At 53.0% G+C, this 19258-nt stretch overlaps 2 protein-coding genes across 2 annotated transcripts; both read left to right on the top strand.

Annotated features, from left to right (window-relative positions):
* The first annotated feature begins 2779 nt into the window (after positions 1-2779).
* Positions 2780-4534, top strand: LOC113932081 (mucin-3B-like). The gene is made up of 2 exons (XM_027610522.2): positions 2780-3649; positions 4454-4534. The coding sequence occupies exons 1-2, from the start codon at positions 2780-2782 to the stop codon at positions 4532-4534; spliced, it is 951 nt and encodes a 316-aa protein (XP_027466323.2).
* Positions 4535-6356: 1822 nt separating this feature from the next.
* Positions 6357-11852, top strand: LOC113932082 (mucin-3B; the record flags this gene model as incomplete). The annotated part of the gene is given in 11 exon segments (XM_035722235.1): positions 6357-6603; positions 7630-7745; positions 7859-7917; positions 8546-8694; positions 9089-9154; positions 9506-9574; positions 9577-9667; positions 9861-9995; positions 10043-10197; positions 10484-10536; positions 10711-11852. Coding segments are annotated over 11 exon segments (1221 nt in total), but the record flags the coding sequence as incomplete, so codon positions are not given.
* Between the last annotated feature and the right edge of the window lie 7406 nt (positions 11853-19258).

Genomic DNA, 19258 nt, shown 5'->3' with positions numbered 1-19258 from the left:
TCAGAGCAGCCCAACACACTTACACTCCCACCAGCTGGGTGAGAGTGTGTGTTCTTCACACCTTTCCCAACACTGAAGGGACTCAAACTTCCTAATAGTTGCTAATCTGCTGTGTCAAAACATCCTTTTGTTTGATCATTTCCACTGGCCATCTGTATCTTCTTTTCTAGGACCTGGCCCAGATCCTCAGATATTAAAATAACTTCTGATTGAATGCCGCATTGCTCCCATGGCTTTGGTTATGGGGTCTCAGCCCAAGTCATGCTAAGGGCAGGATGGAGAGAGGGAAGAACAAGGGGGAGAGGGAGTAAGGAGAACAGGTTTTCCCCTCCCTCTCTGAAGCTGGGACTGAAACTAAAGAGAGGCTGTGAGAGTCAACCCCAGACTCCAGAGTCCAAGGTTTTGACCAAGTGTATTCTCCATCCAGTTTTCCTGGTTCTTGGTGGGGGACAGGGGAGGGGAAAGGCAGGGTCCTAGGAACTCCTCTGAGTGGGCCACCAGCAGCAGTCCCTGTCTGACACCTCCTGGGCTAGTCCTACCTTCTTGGTGTCCTTCCAACAGCAATGAAGTCAGATACCTGGAGAAGGGGGGAAGAGAATTGAGGTAGGCGGTGCAACGGGGAGCCTATGCTTAGCCCCCACATCTAGCAGGGCAGACAGCCACACCTTTCAGTCCCAGCTGGGTGCTGCTGTGTACATAGTGGCTGCCTCCTGTGGCCGCCCCCGGTGCTGGCACCTGCTCTACCTGCTGCACCGGGCCCATGCAGCTGCTTAGGCTCCTCGGTTTCCTCTGGATGCTCAGGGCCTCCACGGGGGCCAGAGGTGAGGGGGCAGGTGGGAAAAGGGCTGATGTTTTGGGGCAGGGGTGTGTGGGGAAGTGGCTCTGAGGCCTAAGGGGAGACTGAGGAGAGATTCCTCCGAGCTTTGGGTGCGGGAGGCATCGAGGAGAAAGGAAGCTGGGTCCTGCTGGTGCTACTCCCCACCCAGGACCAAGCAGGTTGCAAGGGTGGGTGCTTGCATCGGGAGAGTGGGCATAACCTCTTTCCAGAGGAGTGCTCTTCCCTTTGATTTGGTTTTCTGAGCCCTCCCTTCTCTTCTGTCCCTCCCCTCACCAGCCCCGGTGCTCTGTCCACTCTGGACTCTTCCTTAACTTCCAGGGGTGCTCTCTCCATGACAGCTCCACCTCTTCCCCTGGGGTTCTCTCCTCTCTCTGGGGCATCTCTGCCTTTGGTCCCAGTCCCCTCCTCTAGCTCTGCCTCTATCTCTCCCTGCCCCCACCCAGCCCATGTTTCTGGGCACAGTTGTCATTGGCAGGGCTGGGCTGGGGAGATCCTGACTGTTCGCAAAGGGTGGGTGTATACTACCCGGCGTGTGGTCCAGGGCTTTCTCTTTCCTGTCCCTTAGGAATCCCATAATTCCTCTGTATTTCCCTTCCCTCTGTCTCTTGGTGTCTGTTCCTGACCCTCAATCCTACACCTTCCCAACCTAGAGGCCCATGGACCACCCTCTCACTTACCTCTAGGGCCACCTCCTGGCTCTAAGGGCTCTAACCCTGGACTCTTCATAATCCCCCCTCCCACCTCCCTGACATACCCAGCTCGGCTGAGAAATGAAATCCCAGCTCTCAGAACAAAGATGTTCTCGGTCCAAGGTGAGGAGGAGGCTAATGCTGAGTGGGCAGGAGGTCTGGGCACTTCCTGCTTGCAAATCCTGTGGCTGCAGGAGTCTCTCTGCCACTCACCCCAGCATTATGAGATCTCTGACCCTCACTCTTAAGTGGGGTTGATGATATCTGTAGAGTGAGGGGTTCATGTTTGTAAACTAATTAACCCAGTGGCCAAAATAGAGTGGGTGATAGAAAATACGTCTGTTTTTATTAACACTCACTGCTAAACCTTAAGGTCTTTGGAACTCATGCCTATCTTTTTTTTTTTTTAAGATTTTATTTATTTATTTATTTATTTATTTATTTATTTATTTATTTATTTGAGAGAGAGCCCACAAGCAGGGGGAGTCGCAGAGGGAGAGAGAGAGAAGCAGGCTCTCTGTTGAGCAGGGAGCCCGATGCAGGGCTCGATCCCAGGACCCTGGGATCATGACCTGAGCCGAAGGCAGCCGAAGCCATGCCTACCTTCTGACTTATCACTTTCTGGAAGTTTCCTTTTCTGTCCTGTCCCTCAGCCTGTCAGTGTGGTCCTCTCTCCCTGTCCCTCAAACTCAATAGAGTCTGAGCCTCAAACTCTGGTTTTCCCTTTGCTTTTCTCTATGCAATTTTCCCCTCTCTGACCCAATGGCTCCAGTGTCCATGACGTGTTCCCCCCCTAGACCCCCAAGCCCAGACTTGGCGGGGTTCTCCTGGAAGAGGAGAGTCAGCCCAGACAGCAGTGCGTCATAGGGAAAAGGGCAGAGGAAAGCCAAAGGGCAGGGACTTGGGGCAGCAGGTGGGGAAGAGGAGGGAGCAGAGTAAGGGAAACATGTATGTGTGGAGAAAGGGGTGAGGTGGAAGGACCCTCAGCTGAAACTGCATGCTCAGCACAGCCATCCCGAGGGCTGGAAGTCCCCACTCAGAAGAGGGGCCAAAGGACTGAGGGCATCCCCTTCAGAACCTGAAAGGCCCTAGCCCCAAACTGCCTCTGATGGAGGGATAAGCAATGGAACTTCCTACTTTCTGTGATACTATCTGGAAAATGGGGTAGTGAATAAGCTACATGGTGTTTATGGTGTCAACGCTATCTGCAAATGAATCCCTCTCTTCTATCCTCAATATAGGCACTTTCCCCATGGCTGCATCCACCTCTACTGAGCTTTTTCCCAGAGCAGAAGCAGCTCACACTGCTCTCAGCAACTCCCCACGCTCCAAAGGTGCGGCACGGTGGCCACTCAGCATTCCCAGCAGGGCCCTTCCAGCTCCCAACAGTAGGGAACACACACTTACCACTCCTACCACTTCCCCTCACTTTAAACCTATTTCTGAGGCATTGCTCAAAACTACAGTCAAGTCCAACACCTCAACAATCCCAATGTCCAAGGTTGTCCTCAAGGTGGAAACCACTCCACCCACCCTCATTTTCTACAGGAGCACCACAAAGTGCATCAATCCCACAAACCTTATAATCACAACCACTTACCCCACCACCTGCATGACTCTGACCACCACTGAGAGACTCACCTCAGCCATAACCTCTCCTCCCACTACTACCACCACTCTGGGGAAAATTCCCACAACCATGGCCCTACTCTCTTCCTCTGTCTCAACGCCCCACACAACCTTCCATACTCTGATATCCTCTACAACTGGTACCACAAAAAGGGCTAGCCAGACCACAGCAAGCATTTATACACCCAGGTCTCTGACCCCAGTCATCACTCCTACCTCTGTTCCCCCTTCTCTAACTGCCACGAACATCTCAGCAATCGTAACTGATAACAACTCTTCACCCATCACCAGTAGCACCTTGATTACAACCACAGCTTCATTTCCCAACACTGCCAGTACATTCAGAACAGCAACTGCCACCACTTATGATCCCACATCAACAAATATATTAACAACACTTACAACGCAAAGTATATCTGCTTCTACTGAAGTGACTGCTGCACTCAGTACACCAATTACTTTGAAAACAATGAGTTCTATGGAAACAAAACTAGTTCTGGGGAGTGACACCCCTAAAGAAACTCTCACAACAGGAATTACTTCGATTTCTCCAATCACATCATCAATCACTCCAACAAACACAATGGTTTCCACCACATCCGCCACCTCTGGACCCACCCTGGAACCCACTACCACCAATATTTATACAACATTCACAACCACAGAACCACACTCCTCTACTGTAGCCACTACACACACAGGCAAGATGACCACCTGGAAAACTACACTTATTCCTACAAAAGACATTTCCACAGTGTCTCTCATGACAGAGATTAATTCTCCTCCCTCAACTACGTCCTTAATTACGCCGAGGAATACAGTCAATTCTTCAGCATCAGCCTCTTCTATTCCACTGAACCCCAGTACCTTGACATCAGCCACGAGTATGCGTCTGTTTTCTCCACCTGCTCCATCCACAGAACCAGTCTCCAGCTGGACCACAAACGTTACCCCTATATCCACCTTGATTACTACACTCCCTACAACCCATGTCACGTCCACCCCTATATCTCCCACTAGTACTGGCACCGTGGCCACAACTGAAATCACCACTCCCGCCAACATTTCAACCATGGGCCACCTTGAACACAACCTCTTTGCCCACTGCCTCCACTCCAGAAACCACTACCACGATTGTGGTAACAACACCCACTCCTGCAATACCACATAGTACCCCAGGTGTCACTTCTTCAAACATCTACTCTAAAGGAAGCACAACCACATCAGCAATAACCCCAACTCCCTCTACCACTGGAACCCCGAGGATAACCACCGCCATAAACTCATCCTCTGTTAGTACAGGCATGCCTATCTCAACACGGACAACCATCACCCCTACAGCCAGGGCTACCACTGGTTCATTGACTACCATTACTGACCTCACCTCCACAATCACTGCTTCCAGCATATTGGCAACACCCACATACATCATCCCATCTATCCCCACTGTCCAAAATACAGACATATCATCCAGTGTCATCACAACCTCTACCACAATGCCTACTATGGCAGCCATGCCCACAAGTACGCACAGCACTCCACCTCCTACCTTTGCTACAGACACTCTAGTTGCATCTGCAGGCTCCTCTCCCATGTCTACCAGCAGTACTGGGACCACACAGACAGAGAGTACCACCTCATATGCAACAGGCACAGATACATGGCACATAAATGCTGAATCCACCCCAGCACCCACTACCACTGACACACACACAACATCCCCGACCACTGGGCTACCCTCCTTTATTACATTTACTGCATATACACACAAGATGACTGTCACACCCTCTCATGCCCCATCCACCTGGAAAAACCACACTAACTCCCACTGGGGTTGTTTGGACGCAGTCTCTCACCACAGAGATTACTTCTCCTCTTGCAACCACATCATCAGTCACTCCCACAAAAAGAGTTGATTCTCTGACATTTACCTCCTCTACTCCAGTGACCACCAATACCTTGACATCAGCCGTGGGTATGCATCTGTCCTCTCCACCTGCCCCAACCACAGAATCAGTCTCCAATTTGACCATAAACACTACCCCTTCATCCACCTTGATTACTACACTCCTTAGTACCAGGGCTGCATCCACCCCTATAGTCACAATGGCCACAACTGACATCACCACTCCCACCAACACTTCAAGCTCTACCCCGATCACAGCCACTTCGCCCACTCCCTCTACCCCAGAAACAGCCATGACTGTTACTACAATGTTGGTAAAAACACCCACCCCCACAATACCACCCAGTACTTCTTGTGTTTCTCCAACATTATCGTTCCCTAGTCTGAGTACATCTACAAATGCAATAACTACTTCTTTTGGTACCGTTATCTCTTCTTCAATATCCACAACAATAATGTTGTCTTCTCTATCCTCCACCAGTGTAACTTCAGTGCTCACCACCACCACGACCTCTCTTTCTACATCCTCACCTCTCTCTAGAATGGAAAATACAGGCTCTTCTGCTACTGCTTTCACTACTCCTTTTTCATCTGAAACTATTAAGAACGTCTCCAGTCACATATTCTCTAAAGACCTCTGCTACTGAAACAACCACCACCTGTTTTATTTCTTCTACCACCCCATGTCCAGAATCTATATCAGTTACAATAGCACCTGCCTCTCCCACTACTTCATGTACGGAAATGGGTCCAAGTAGTGAAGTTACTTCTATGGCCACCATCCCAATGTCAGTGTTTACTTCTACTACTGAGATGGCCACCTCTCCTAGTTCCACCAGTATGACAACTGTGTTTCCTATGCCTACGGACGCTTCTACTGTTCTGGAAACTCATCCTATCAACAGCATAACAGATGCTCCTAGTTCTAGTTCTGTCAGCACTGGGACTGTCCCCAGTTACACAGTTTTGACAAGCTCTCCAAGACCCACCAGTGGAAACTGAATGGACACCAATTCTATAAGCATATGCCTGGATTCACTAGCCTCCCACTGACGACGAAACCAAGCAGTAGCTTTCCAACTGCCGTGGTAACTGCAATCAAGTTGACTCACTCCACCCCAACCACTGCCAAGACTCCAGAAACACCGGTGATTACCCCTCACAGTACTACCACCCTTAAGTCACCCAGGACCACTTCAACCACTACTCAGATGACCACACAGTCTAGGTTGACCACCACCCCAGGTTGGACCTCCTGCTTCCCTGTTCCCTCTTCTCTCTCCTCTGATAAATTTCTCTGTCACCAAGGGCAAGCCCTGTCCTGAACTTCCTTTTTTTCCTGTGCTGTCCAGGCACCTGTGACAATGGTGGCACCTGGATGCAGGGCCTCTGTCACTGCCCCCTGGGGTTCTCTGGAGACCACTGTGAGCTCCAGGAGATCAGGTGCCAGAATGGGGGTAAATGGGATGGCCTCACGTGCCACTGCCCTAGTACCTTCTCTGGCTCCTGTTGCGAGTTTGTGGTGGGACAGGTGGATCTGGGTGAGTTGCCAGAGCCCTGCCTTTTGCACTTTCTCCTGGGAGATGCCACTGACTCTCCCTGGGTCCAGTCCTGTGGTTCGCCTGTCAGCACTCATGTCATTTTGCCTAATTCCTCCATCCCTGCCTTCTCTCCCATGCTTTCCTCTACCCCATGTCATGCCTCCTTTCCACCCCCACCTCCAGGAGGTGGTTGGGATCACACTCCTTCCTGTGGTCTCCTTCCCAGTCTGGGCTGCTAGGAGCTGTATTAGCTTCTAAATGCTGCTGTAACAAATTATCATAAACTTAGCAGCTGAAACAATGCAAATGTATTGTCTTACAATTCTATAGATAGGAGTCTGACGTGGGGCTAACTGGGCTAACGTCAAGGTGTCGGTGGGCCTGTGTTCCTTTCTGGGGGCTTTGGGGGAGAATCCATTTCTTTGCTCTTTTTAGGTTCTGAAGCCTCTCACATTCCTTGTCTCAAGGCTCCCTCTCTCCATCTTTGAAGCTGGCAACATTACATCTCTGCGCCTTTCTTCTGTAGTCACATCTTGTGACCAATTTTGACCTCTTCTGCCTCTCTTTTCCACTGCTAAGGACTCTTATGATTATGTTGAGCCCATGTGGTAATCCACGTTAATTTTCCCATTTTAGTCAGCTGATTAGTGATTTAAATTCTATCTGCAATCCTGATTCCCCCATGCCATGTAGCATAACATATCCGGAGGTTCTGGGGATGAAGACACAGGCATCTTGGGGAGCCATTATTCTGCCTGCCACCGGGCCAGACAAGGGAGAGACCACAGGCCTGGCTGCCATGCCTCCTTACCTCTAATCTTTCCCACATCTCGGCACAACAAATCCTAGAAATCCTATCTTCCGGTTGTGGGGGGAAAAATCCTATCTTCCTTCTTGCTACTGTTCAGTCAGTCCTCAGGGAACGTGGAGAGGGGCAATGGGAGGAACCTCTGGGTTGCGGTGGTGGTGGTGGTGTCAGATGGGAGTGGACGGTGGAGTGACCAGAGCAGGGTATGCTGTGCGCAGACACTGTGGATGCCGAAGTGGGCATGGAGGTGTCTGTTGACCAGGAGTTCTCCCCGGACCTCAATGACAGCACTTCTGCGGCCTACAAGGATTTCAGTGACACCTTCCCAGATCAGGTGATGGGGAAAGGGAGGGAACTCAAGGGTGCTTCCCTGAAGCTGAGCTTGGGCGCCTGGGTACACACACGTCATGAGGTTCAGGTGTGAGCCCAAGGATCTTGGCATTTCAGATGCAGAAGATTTACCAAAATGTGCAGGGGTTCAAGGATGTGGAGATCCTATCATTGAGGTAGGAGACCCTTAATGGGGCTGTGGAGGCAGTGTTGGGTGGGGGCAAGGGGCACAAAGAAAAGCTGGAGAAACCATCTTTTCCTTTTGGAATCATCAGATTTTATGAAGAGAGAGGTGAAGGAAGGAGATGGGGGAGCCAATCACTTCAGGGGGGATTTTTTTTCAATCATCATTTTCTGTGGTCATTTCTCTATAGAAGAGATGCCACCCCTCCTTTTAAAGCATGATTTGGAAGGAAACAGATTACATGGGACATGCAGGGAGGTGGCGCATGAAGACTTGTGGGAAGCCTGGTGTCTGGACAGTAGCTAGTTTTTCTCTGGCTGGCACCTGGCCTACTGAGTGGGTCAGCATGAGTGAGGCAGAGGGCTAAAGAGGGCCTGGTTTGGTAACGGCTTGATGCAAGGCAAGAGAATGTCAATCATTCCTTGTCCTGCCTCTGGGCTGATTAAATCAGGGATGCTGGTGGCTCCTGCAAATAATGTTCCTGGAATCCCAACTCATTGCTTCTGCCTTCCTCCCAATACCAGTGCACTTGTGGTTGGTCCTGGAGGTGCCCTCCTAAAGACTTACGTGCCCTAGGCCTGAGCACCCTGTAAGACCCCTGACCCTCTTGGCCCCCTCAGGAGTGGCAGCATTGTGGTGGACTATCTGGTCCTGCTGGAGTTCCCCTTTAGCCCCCAGCTGGAGACCGAGTATGAGAAGATGAAGTCAATCCTGAAGGAGGAGCTCCAGAATGTCAGCCATAACGGGGACAGCTGCCAGCATAACCAGAGTGAGCCAAAGCTGGAGGGATGGGTCAGGGCCAGAGCTACCAGCTTTGATAGCCTCTGGGCTCAGGTGCCATCCCTGGGGTCCTTCCAGCCGATTGGGAGAGGAAGGGGTAGGTTTATAGCCAATTGGGTCAAGAATGGGGCTAAGGAGGGGCCTGCCAGAACCTGGGTGCTGGGGAAGACCCCTTGACAGTTCTCCAAATTTTCAGGATGGCTGAGGACGCTTGCTTATTCGGGGGGAGATGAGGGAGGCAAGAGGAGCCTTCCTTTGTGGCCCCTCCACATCTCCCCCATAGGGACAGAGCCCTCTCTGCCCCTCCCTGGGCTTCCCTGCTCTGCTTATCTGTCCCTGAGCCCTTAACTCCCCCAATTCTACCTGTGCTTGTGTCCCCCCAGCCCTGTGTTTTAAGCCTGACTCCATCAAGGTGAACAATAACACCAGGAAGGAGCTGACTCTGGAAGGTAAGGGTGGGCAAAGGGCTGAGTGGTCCCAGGAGGCCATGACCCTCCCACCAGGAACATTTGCCCATTGAAACTCCCTGGGGAGGCGGAGGAGACCTTTCATGGAGGCAAGTAATGTGACCCCGGGCAGGGCTGCCCTTCCTGGCCCTTGTTAGTAGCTTCCACCTGAGGACTAGCAGAGAAGGTGAGGAGAGGGTAAAGGTCCTGGGGATCTGCCCTCCCCTCAACTAATCCGACACCCCATCCTCGGAAATGTAGTTTCCCCCATCTATTTTCGGAGCCATTATAACCAGGCCCCTGAGTAGAGGGGATGAGGTCCCTGTCTTTTTGCAGCCCCTTACCCACTCCCAGCCATCTGTCGCCGCGCCACTGCCAAAGGCTATGAGGATTTCTACTTCCCCTTGGTGGAGGAGAACCGGCTCCCTGCGTCACCAAATGCACTTTGGGCGTGGACGGCCCCATCAACTGTCACCAGGGCCAGTGCCTTGTGGAGAGGAGCGGTCCTGCTTGCCGGTGAGACTCAGCGCACACGCGGGAGCCCCGCCCACAGCCCGCCAGGCCTACCAGCTGGCCGCTCACCCCGGCCCCGCCCCTCGGCCCACGGTGGAGCCCCGCCCACCTGCCAGCACCCGAGGGGTCCGTGTGCACGAGTGGACCCGGCGGGGAAGGTGGTGAGGGTCTGTGACCTGTGACCCCCCTGCTCCAGCTGCTTCTCCACGGACACGCACTGGTTCTCGGGCCCGCGCTGCCAGGTGGCCGTCGCCTGGAGTGCTGCTGCTGGGGCTGCTGGCGTCCCTGAGCCTCTTCGTCGCGCGCTCCCGCTCCCGGCGAGGTGGCCAAAGTGGAGGCCGGTGAGCGCACTGGGGGGTGGGGGTGAGGGCGGCCAAGGGGTCCCAGCTGGGGCGGCCCTGCTCTGACACGGCGGCCGGCCGGCGCGTTGCCCCGACCCAGGTCCTGGGATGACGACAGGAAATGGTTCGAGATCTGGGATGAGGACACTGTGGGGACTTTTTCAAACTTGGGCTTGGAGGACGACCAAACAGGTGAGTCCCGCCTCCTGGGGAAGGGGGACAGGGGCTTTCCTGGGCACCACTGCGGCCTGGGAAGGACCCAATGTCCTCCCTTGCCCAGGGCGGACACGTACCTCGTGTCGGGAAGCTCCAGTCACCGCTTCCCTGGGCACCTCCTGAGGAAGGCGAAGGTCCTGCCTGGGCCATCCCTGCAGGGCAGGCCCTGGGGCCCAGGAGCCCCCCCTGCCAGACCTTGCCTTCCCCACCTTTCCTGCCCCTTCCCACCTCTTTCCTCCCCTTCTCTTTTCTCTCTCTCTAGTCAAGGAAGAACACTTCCAGGTGGCCTTGGAGACTGTGGACACCAATGTGAGGGTGAGGGGGGCAAAGAAAGGATGGTAAGGAACTCTCCCAGATCCAGGTCCACGCCCTCCCTCCACCCACCAGGGCAGGGCACTGAGCTAGGACCAGGAGGCAGTGGCCTTCCAGCCAGCCTGAGCAGGGTGGCTCCCTGTTCGTACCCCTTCTTTGGTACACACTCTGTGGCAGGTGCATCTCCAGAGGCCTGAGGTTGGCTTCGTCCTTGCTGTGAGCCCGGCACCTCCCCCGCTGCCCTGCCCCAGACAGTGAGAAGAAACCGTCTGAACTGCATCCATTTTAAGGGATGGCCCGAGGACTTGGGCAACTCTGTCTCCTGGTTTCCTTGAGCAAACTCAGACCATCTCCCTGACCCTCCTCCTTCTCCGGGCTTGGGTGAAGCTCACTGGAGACCCAGTTCAAATCCAGGCTCTTGCACTGTGGGGCCTTGGCCAAGTCAGTCACTTTTCCGAACCCTGTTAAGATGAGTAGGGCATCTTTGTCCTGATACCCCGTGTGGTTAGTGTGAAAACCAGACGCGCTCTGTCAGATCTCTGTCCCAGTGCACCTTCCTGTGTCTGCCCTTGTGCTTATGTGGTCTCTCGCAGATCCCCGCCCCCACATCCTTTGGGGGTCTCTATTCTCCTGTGAGCATCCCTACCCCCGTTCCCCACCTGAGCCTGTAACCATCCTCCGACCAGCTCCTTATGTAACTCCTTGCTGCACCCCTGGCTCCCTGCCTTAGATCTCCCCCTAGGAACCCACTTCTTAAATCGCTCCCCAGCCCAGCACTCAGCCCCAAGTCTCCCCCAGCTTGTCCCCTCCCCCGCCCTTATAATCTCAGCCCTAAATCCTTAGCACCCCCCATCCCAGGGCCCCAGTCTTAAATCCTCCCTCCTCCCTGCACACCCCATTCCCAGCCACGTATGGATGTCCTCTCCCTCTCAGGCCCCCCAGCTGGTGCTCCTCAGGCCCTGGTCCCCCATTCTGAGGCTCCATTCCTTCTTCTCGATCCCAAAGGCCCAGGATCCCAATTTTCTGGGGCCTCAAGGAGGAGCAGAAGCAGGGCCCTGAGGTGGAGAAGCTCCCTCAGCCCTTTGTCCTCACTGCCCCCTCTCCCCCATCCCCTACTACGTCACCCTCCCAACACTCCCCCCACCGTGCCCCTTTCTTCTCTGGCTTCACCCCCATCCCTGCAGTAACCTCAGAGGCCAGAAGTCCCCAGCCTTCTTTTTTTTTTTAATTTTTATTGTTATGTTAATCACCATATATTACATCATTTGTTTTTGATGTAGTGTTCCATGATTCATTGTTTGTGCATAACACCCAGTGCTCCATGCAGAACGTGCCCTCCTCAATACCCATCACCAGGCTAACCCATCCCCCCACCCCCCTCCCTTCTAGAACCCTCAGTTTGTTTTTCAGAGTCCATCGTCTCTCATGGTTCGTCTCCCCGTCCGACTTACTCCCCTTCATTCTTCCCCTCCTATCTTCTTCTTTTTCTTTTTTCTTAACATATGTTGCATTATTTGTTTCAGAAGTACAGATCTGTGATTCAACAGTCTTGCACAATTCACAGTGCTCACCATAGCACATACCCTCCCCAATGTCTATCACCCAGCCACCCCATCCCTCCCACCCCCCCACCACTGCAGCAACCCTCAGTTTGTTTCCTGAGATTAAGAATTCCTCATATCAGGGCGCCTGGGTGGCTCAGATGGTTGGGCGTCTGCCTTCGGCTCAGGTCATGATCCCAGGGTCCTGGGATCGAGTCCCGCATCGGGCTCCCTGCTCCTTGGGAGCCTGCTTCTCCCTCTGCTTCTCTCTCTCTCTCTGTCTCTCATGAATAAATAAATAAATCTTTAAAAAAAAAAAGAATTCCTCATATCAGTGAGGTCATATGATACATGTCTTTCTCTGATTGACTTATTTCACTCAGCATAACACCCTCCAGTTCCAACCACATCGTTGCAAATGGCAAGATCTCACTCCTTTTGATGGCTGCATAATATTCCATTGTGTATATATACTACATCTTCTTTATCCATTCATCTGTCGATGGACATCTTGGCTCTTTCCACAGTTTGGCTATTGTGGACATTGCTGCTATAAACATCGGGGTGCACGTACCCCTTCAGATCCCTACATTTGTATCTTTGTGGTAAATACCCAGTAGTGCAATTGCTGGATCGTAAGGTAGCTCTATTTTCAACTGTTTGAGGAACCTCCATACTGTTTTCCAGAGTGGTTGCACCAGCTTGCATTCCCACCAACAGTGTAGGAGGGTTCCCCTTTCTCTGCATCCCCGCCAACATCTGTCATTTCCTGACTTGTTAATTTTAGCCATTCTGACGGGTGTGAGGTGGTATCTCATTGAGGTTTTGATTTGGATTTCCCTGATGCCGAGCGATGTTGAGCACTTTTTCATGTGTCTGTTGGCCATTTGGATGTCTTCTTTGGAAAAATGTCTGTTCATGTCTTCTGCCCATTTCTTGATTGGATTATTTGTTCTTTGGGTGTTGAGTTTGGTAAGTTCTTTATAGATTTTGGATACTAGCCCTTTATCTGATATGTCATTTGCAAATATTTTCTCCCATTCGGTTGGTTGTCTTTTGGTTTTGTAGTCCCCAGCCTTCTTCACAGGAGCATCTTTGGGGAAGAAAGTCTGTCAGCCTCCATTGTCCCACGAACACAGTATAGCATTTATTGTAGAAGAAGTTGCTCTGTGTCTTCCTTATCTTATAGTACATCCACTTGGAGGACAGGGGCATCCAGAGGATGTGTGGGAGCACCTGGGAGCACCAGCTTCTCCCAGCAAGGGAGGAAGGAGTCTGCAGGAAGCCCTCAGGGCCATGACTGTCCTCCTAGAGACTGGGGGCCATTTTGTTATGGAGTGGGTGGTGGCAGGCGAGCCTCCAGATCAGCAACGGGTGGGGGCCCTGCTGGGTTTTTCATCTGTGCCCTTTCTCCCTTGACATAGGGAGCTCGGGGCCGGGTCAGGGGGGTGGGTGGCCCGGGCTGGGTCAGTTGCCGTTCGCACCGATGGGTAAAGCTGGGCCGCCCCAAAGACCTCGAGCCTCCACAAGCCTGGGTGGCAGACACGCTCATGCCAGGGCCTGCCACTCTTGGGCTTGGGCCTCTGGTTCCCACTACTGTGGGGGCTGAGGGAGGTTGGGGCTGACAGAATGAGGTTCTTTGGGTGGGGTTTGGGAAAAGCCCCTGGGACCTTTGCCCTGGGACTACCAGCGGCTGGGGTTGAAGGCTAGGACCATAAAGCCTCAGGTGTGAATGGGACTCTCACCCAGAAGGGCTGGTGGTCGCAGGCCTGGGGGAAGGCACTGGAAATTTGCCAGGGGCCAGCTTGAGATGGATGAGTGGAAGGAAGGCTGGAAGAAAGAGGGGCTTCTCAGGGGTGGAGGCGCAGGGTCCCTCAGTCAGCCTGGCCTGTGGCTGGCTACTCCCTCCAGGTGTCCTCCCTCCCTCCATAGTTATTCTCTCCCTGGCATTTCTTGGCCCCCGCCCCTTGCTAACCACCACCCACACGCACATCTCCGGCCTCCTGTCCCTCCCTCTTGCCTGGCCACACCCATGGCTCTGGCTTCCGCTATAGGGACCCTGGCTGTGGGCGGTCAGCTTTCGTGGAGTTAGAAGGGAGGGTTGACAGGCTGCTCTTTGGCCAACTCCCTGTGGTCACCACACACCATCCACCCAGACTCATTACCACACCCTTAGCCCCAAGGCAACGGTCTCTGGGGTCCTTTATATAGCTGGTCCTTCCCTGGGAGCTCTCATTTCTTGGTCCTTCCTGATGAGGGGAGACCCCGCAGCCAGGGCCCCATCTGGAGATGCTGCTGGTCTGGATCCTGACCTTGGGTCTCTGGCTCTGGGCACCTGCTACAGTGACTCAGGGTGAGTGGGATCGGGGCTGGCACTCCCTGGGGATCCCAGGTGTGCCAGCCTCAGGCAGGGCTCCTCCTTCTTTTCCCCCACTCCCTTTGCAGGGGAGGGGGCTGCCAAAGAGCTGGACACCTGGGCTCTGACCTCATTCTGCTTTGGGGGTGCTAAAGGGGTCACCCTGGAGACGGGTGGGAGCAGGGCAAGGGGTGTGGCCTGTGGTTGTGCAGCTGATGGCCTACACCAAGCCCCTGGCCCAGGGCTGAGAGGGGCTGGCATCCTGCAGCTCCCCCTCTCCAGCCTTCTCCCTCAGGGGAGCAGGGACTCTTTCTTCAACTAGATGGTGGCCTCTGCCTCCCTTCGTCCTGTGGGCTGCATCTGCCCAGAAGGCCGGGTCTTCCCAAACCTCTCAAAGGCACGGTATAGGCTGTCAGCCCTGGCTGGGGAGGGAAGGACGGAACATCCAGCAGCTTCTTGCATAGGGAAGGCTCAGGGGGTGCCTCTAGTTAGAAACAGCTGAAGGGCTGAGGGGGAGACTCAGGCTCTGGGGTCCTTGTTGAACCTGTCATGGCCATTTCCCTGGGAAGCAACCAGTTACAAGCTGATTTCCTGTGGCTTCCCGACTTTCTGATCCCCTCCCCCCAACCCTGGAGACCAGGAAGAACCGGAGGGAACGGGTGGGCGGGAGAGTCACTGGGGTGAGGGGTGCTGGGAGTGAGTCCAAGGCCCCAGGTGGAAAGGGGGGACCCCTGAGTTGAAGGCCCCCTAAGGTTGTGGGGGAGGGGTGGTGAGTGGGCAGGGGGTGGTGGGGAAGGGAATCTTTGGTGCCCTGCAGGGCGGCAGAGAGATTACCCACGCAGGGAGTTCTGAGACCCCAGTCACAAACAGGGGCCTTCAGGTGCCACCTCAGCCCACCACCGTGCCCTCGAGTACCTCCTTCTCCCCTGCCCTGACATGTTCAAAGCCCAGCAGCGCAGCCTGGCAGTGGCTGATGGGAAAGGATGAGGGGCTGGCTGCAGGTGTGAACTGTGCGCATCTAGGGACATGAAGAAAGTGCATTAATTCTAGATGGATTAGCTTTAAGGTCAAATACAGACACTAGGACGCTATGGGCAGGGTCAGCCTTAGGAGGGGTCCAGCCTGTCTCTGCCCCCCAGGCCGACTCTGGGCCTCTCTCCAGTCAGGCTGTCTGGGGACAAGGAGGGGGGTGGTGATGATGATGAGGATGAAGGGCCCCCCAGCTAGCAGGGCTGTTACCTCCACGTGCCTTGCCGTGAGTTAGAAACAGCCACCAGTACAACCAGAGACCCCTATTCCTAAGGCGCTCGGTATCGTGTGATAAAGGTAACCCTGAGGCCGGTGAGCCCGTTAGCATGCCAGAGTCAGAAAGCATCTATCAGGAACGGAGAGGTCAGGCAAGTAGGGCCATTCCAGAAGACTCCAGATGGTCTGATGGTACCCAGAGGGCCCCCCCACCACCTCCCACCCGCAGAGGGCTCTGCTCTTCACAAACTCATTTCACAGCAGGTAGCTCACATTGTGTAAGGAAGTGTAGGCAGACAGGAGATTGAGGCTCAGAGAGGGTGAGTGACATACCTGGGGCCCCACAGCAAATAATTAACATGAACATGATGTCCCCCCTTTGACAGAAGGTTTGTACTGCCCCATCCCTGAACTGGAGGACCTCAGCCCTCTACAACACCCCCCACCCCCTGCTTGTATCCTGGGTCTTCGGGAAGGGGTTCAGATGAAGGTTCAGAGACCCTGGGTGGCATCTATAGTTTTCCTTCTAATCGGCACTCTCCTCTGGGTATTCCAGTTCCCTGTGAGGACTGATGAGGTTTTGGACAAGCAAATAGTAGGGGGAAGGGATGCCAACCCGAGAAGGTAGGAAAAGCACACGCAGGGTTGTGCGGGGGGAACGGACCTATAGGAATGCCCCCAAGGTCAGGGGGCGTGTAAGGGAGCGCCTCTGGGTGACCAAGGCATTAGGGCCAGGTGGAGGCTTGGAGACCCCAGCGGACCTCTGTGGACTGAGCAGGGGTGGATTGCCCTGCCAGAGTAGACCCTTGTGTTCCCTGAGAGCCATCCTGCCATGGCTCCAGCTGGGAGCCCCACTTCCCTTGAAGATGGTCTCTGGAGGCCCCAGGATACACAGTCCTAGAGCCTGTGTGAGTGGGAGGGAAGGAGCCTCCTTCCAGTGGTTGATGGTGGGCTTCTGGGAGACCTGTTGCATTTGAGGTGACCATGGAGTTTCTGGGTGTAGCTGTCCTGCAGGCCCAGGGCTCGGGGGTGGATGCAAATAAGGCACAGTCTAGAATTCTCTATTCTCCATGTGCTACAGGAGCCACAAAGACCAGACAATGCTGTGGATCAACACTGGACTGGAGGACTAGAGTCTTGTTTTGTGCGCATGAATTACTAAAGTGTTCATAGGCTGGGTGGGGGAGGGGAGCTCCCCGGGATGGCAGGGCGCCAGGGTAGAAGTGTCTGCCCAGGAGGGGCTGGGGCAGGGCCAGAGGGGTCAGAGCTCTGGGGCCGATCAAGGGAAAGCGGAAGTGGAAAATGCTCCAGCACAAAATCGAGAAGAGGGTGGTGAAGATGAGAGCAGATATGTTCACAATAGACAAAGGGACAACCTTTGAGACTTGCGTAGTATAAATTTAGAGCAATTAAAAGGAAGTGTTGTTTTATATGGAAAGTAATAAACGTATTCATTCAGCAAACACAGGAGGCCTGGCTCTGTCTCGGCAGGTGCTAGGTGCTCTGGATGAGGCATGATGAATAAGCCAGTTTATGGTCAAGTTTATCAGATGGAACCATGGGAACAGGGCGGGAAGGACTACAACCCAAGTGGGTGTTGGAGCTCTGAGAAGGGCCAATGATGGAGGAGTGCAGGAGGGGCCTCAGAGGCTGCTTCTATCCCCCTGCTTTTTGGGGAGACCACAGGGAGAGGAGGTGGCATTGCAGGTTGGTAGCTGTTGAGGAGTTGGGCCAGAAGGAAGCATTTCTTTTTTTTTTATTTAAGATTTTATTTATTTATTTGCCAGAGAGAGAGAGAGAGAGAGAGAGCACAAGCAGGGAGAGTGGCAGGCAGAGAGAGAGGGTGATGCGGGGCTCAATCCCAGGACCCCAGGATCATGACCTGAGCCAAAGGCAGATGCTTCACTGACTGAGCCACCCAGGGGCCCCCAGAAGGAATTATTAACAGTTACTCAAAGGCCTTAGATCAATTCAGAACCGAAAAAGCCATACCAAACTCTGGAGAGAATTGGAATATTGATAGGTGTGTGCAACGGGAGGGGAGAGAGTCAAGGTGGCCTGGCCTGGCCTCAGCTCTACGGCCAGTCTGCCAAGCTGGAATGGCCTTACAGAAGAGGAGACATGCCCAAGTCACTGAGCACATGCGAAGCGGGGCTGAAAGTGTACCAGGGACTGGCGGGCCAAAGCACACCCCAGTGGCCCCCACGCTGCTTCTCTTATAGAATATTCTAGAGTGAACAGTGTGGGCAGGCATCGCTGATCCACATTTTCCAGGGAGAAATGGAAGTTCAGAGAGGTTAACCGCACGAGAGCCTTTGGTTGTGCAGTGGCTGATCCTGGAGGTGCACTTGGGCTCCACTCGCACCCCAGCCTTTGGGGCTGCTCCTGGGGACCTCATTGACTGAGTCCCCCACAAGCACAAATGTGTTTTGGAGGTGGCGGGAGGAAACAGCCTTATCTCACTGTGGTGGTCTTCAGACTTGCTTTCTAGAGCTTTTCCCCAAGGATGCCACCAAGTGCAAGACTTGTCCAGCAAACTGGCTACCTTACTCCAATGCTTATCTTTTCAAGAAAAATCCAAATGCACATATTGTGAAGAAGCAATAAAAACTATCAACAGGGCAGGAAAGTAGCAAATTTTGCTGGTTTGGTAGGAGAGCTGGTGTCTTTGATGATGAATATGTGGCCTCAACACAGGCAAATCCAGTTGATCCTTGAACAACAGAAGGGTTAGGGGTGCCCACCCCCTGCTGTCGAAAATCCACATGTAACTCTTGATTCCCCGAAAACGTGTCTACTCATAGCCTTACTGTTGACCAGAAGCCTTACCGAGAACATAAACGGTCAATTGACACATATTTTTGGCTGTCATATGGTTTATATACCATATCCCTACAATAAAGTAAGCTAGAGAAAACAAAATGTGATGAAGAAAATCATAAGGAAGAGAAAATACATTTACAGTGCTGTTCTGTAAAAAATCCGCAAACAAGCGGACCCGCACAATTCAAACCTATGTTATTCAAGGTCAACCTTAGATCATTTTTCTTAAGCATTTTGACGGCATTTTCTTAAGCTGGGAATCCCAGCTTGGGAATCATTAACCATGAGTGATTTCCCCTGTGTTTCCTGAGGTTTGGAGTACACCTAATCATTTATTTTTATGGCATATATGTTTTAAACGTTATAACATGAAAGCGTATTTGTTGTAGAACATTGAGAAAATATAGACAAACTGAAGGAAGAAAATTTCGCTTAACCTTACCGCTCAGAGCAACATTGTGAGCATTTTCGTCTATTTCTGAATATGTGTTTAGATTTATTCTATGGGCAATGTACTGTTTTAAATTTTATTTATTTTAGAGAGAAAGAGAGAGCGTGTGAGCAGGGGGAGGAGCAGAGGGAGAGAATCTCAAGCAGATTCACTGAGTGCAGAGCCTGACTCAAGGCTTGAGACCCTGAGATCACGACCTGAGCGGAAGTCAGACGCTTAACTGACTGACCCACCCAGGCACCCCTAGTTAGTATATGTTTTAATGGCAGATCAATATTCCATTCTATGGAAGATCATAGTCCTCTAACC

This window comes from Zalophus californianus, chromosome 10, assembly GCF_009762305.2.
Source record: "Zalophus californianus isolate mZalCal1 chromosome 10, mZalCal1.pri.v2, whole genome shotgun sequence".
NCBI classification, from domain to species: Eukaryota; Metazoa; Chordata; class Mammalia; order Carnivora; family Otariidae; genus Zalophus; species Zalophus californianus.
Note: the sequence above shows the minus strand (reverse complement) of the source record. Positions and strands in the feature narration are given on the sequence as shown.

Coding starts and splice junctions, on each gene's coding strand:
- LOC113932081 (XM_027610522.2), top strand. CDS start 2,780: ATGGCTGCATCCACCTCTACTGAGCTTTTTCCCAGAGCAGAAGCAGCT. Junction 3,650..4,453: donor GTTCTATGGAAACAAAACTA/GTTCTGGGGAGT, acceptor ATCCTCTGTTAG/TACAGGCATGCCTATCTCAA.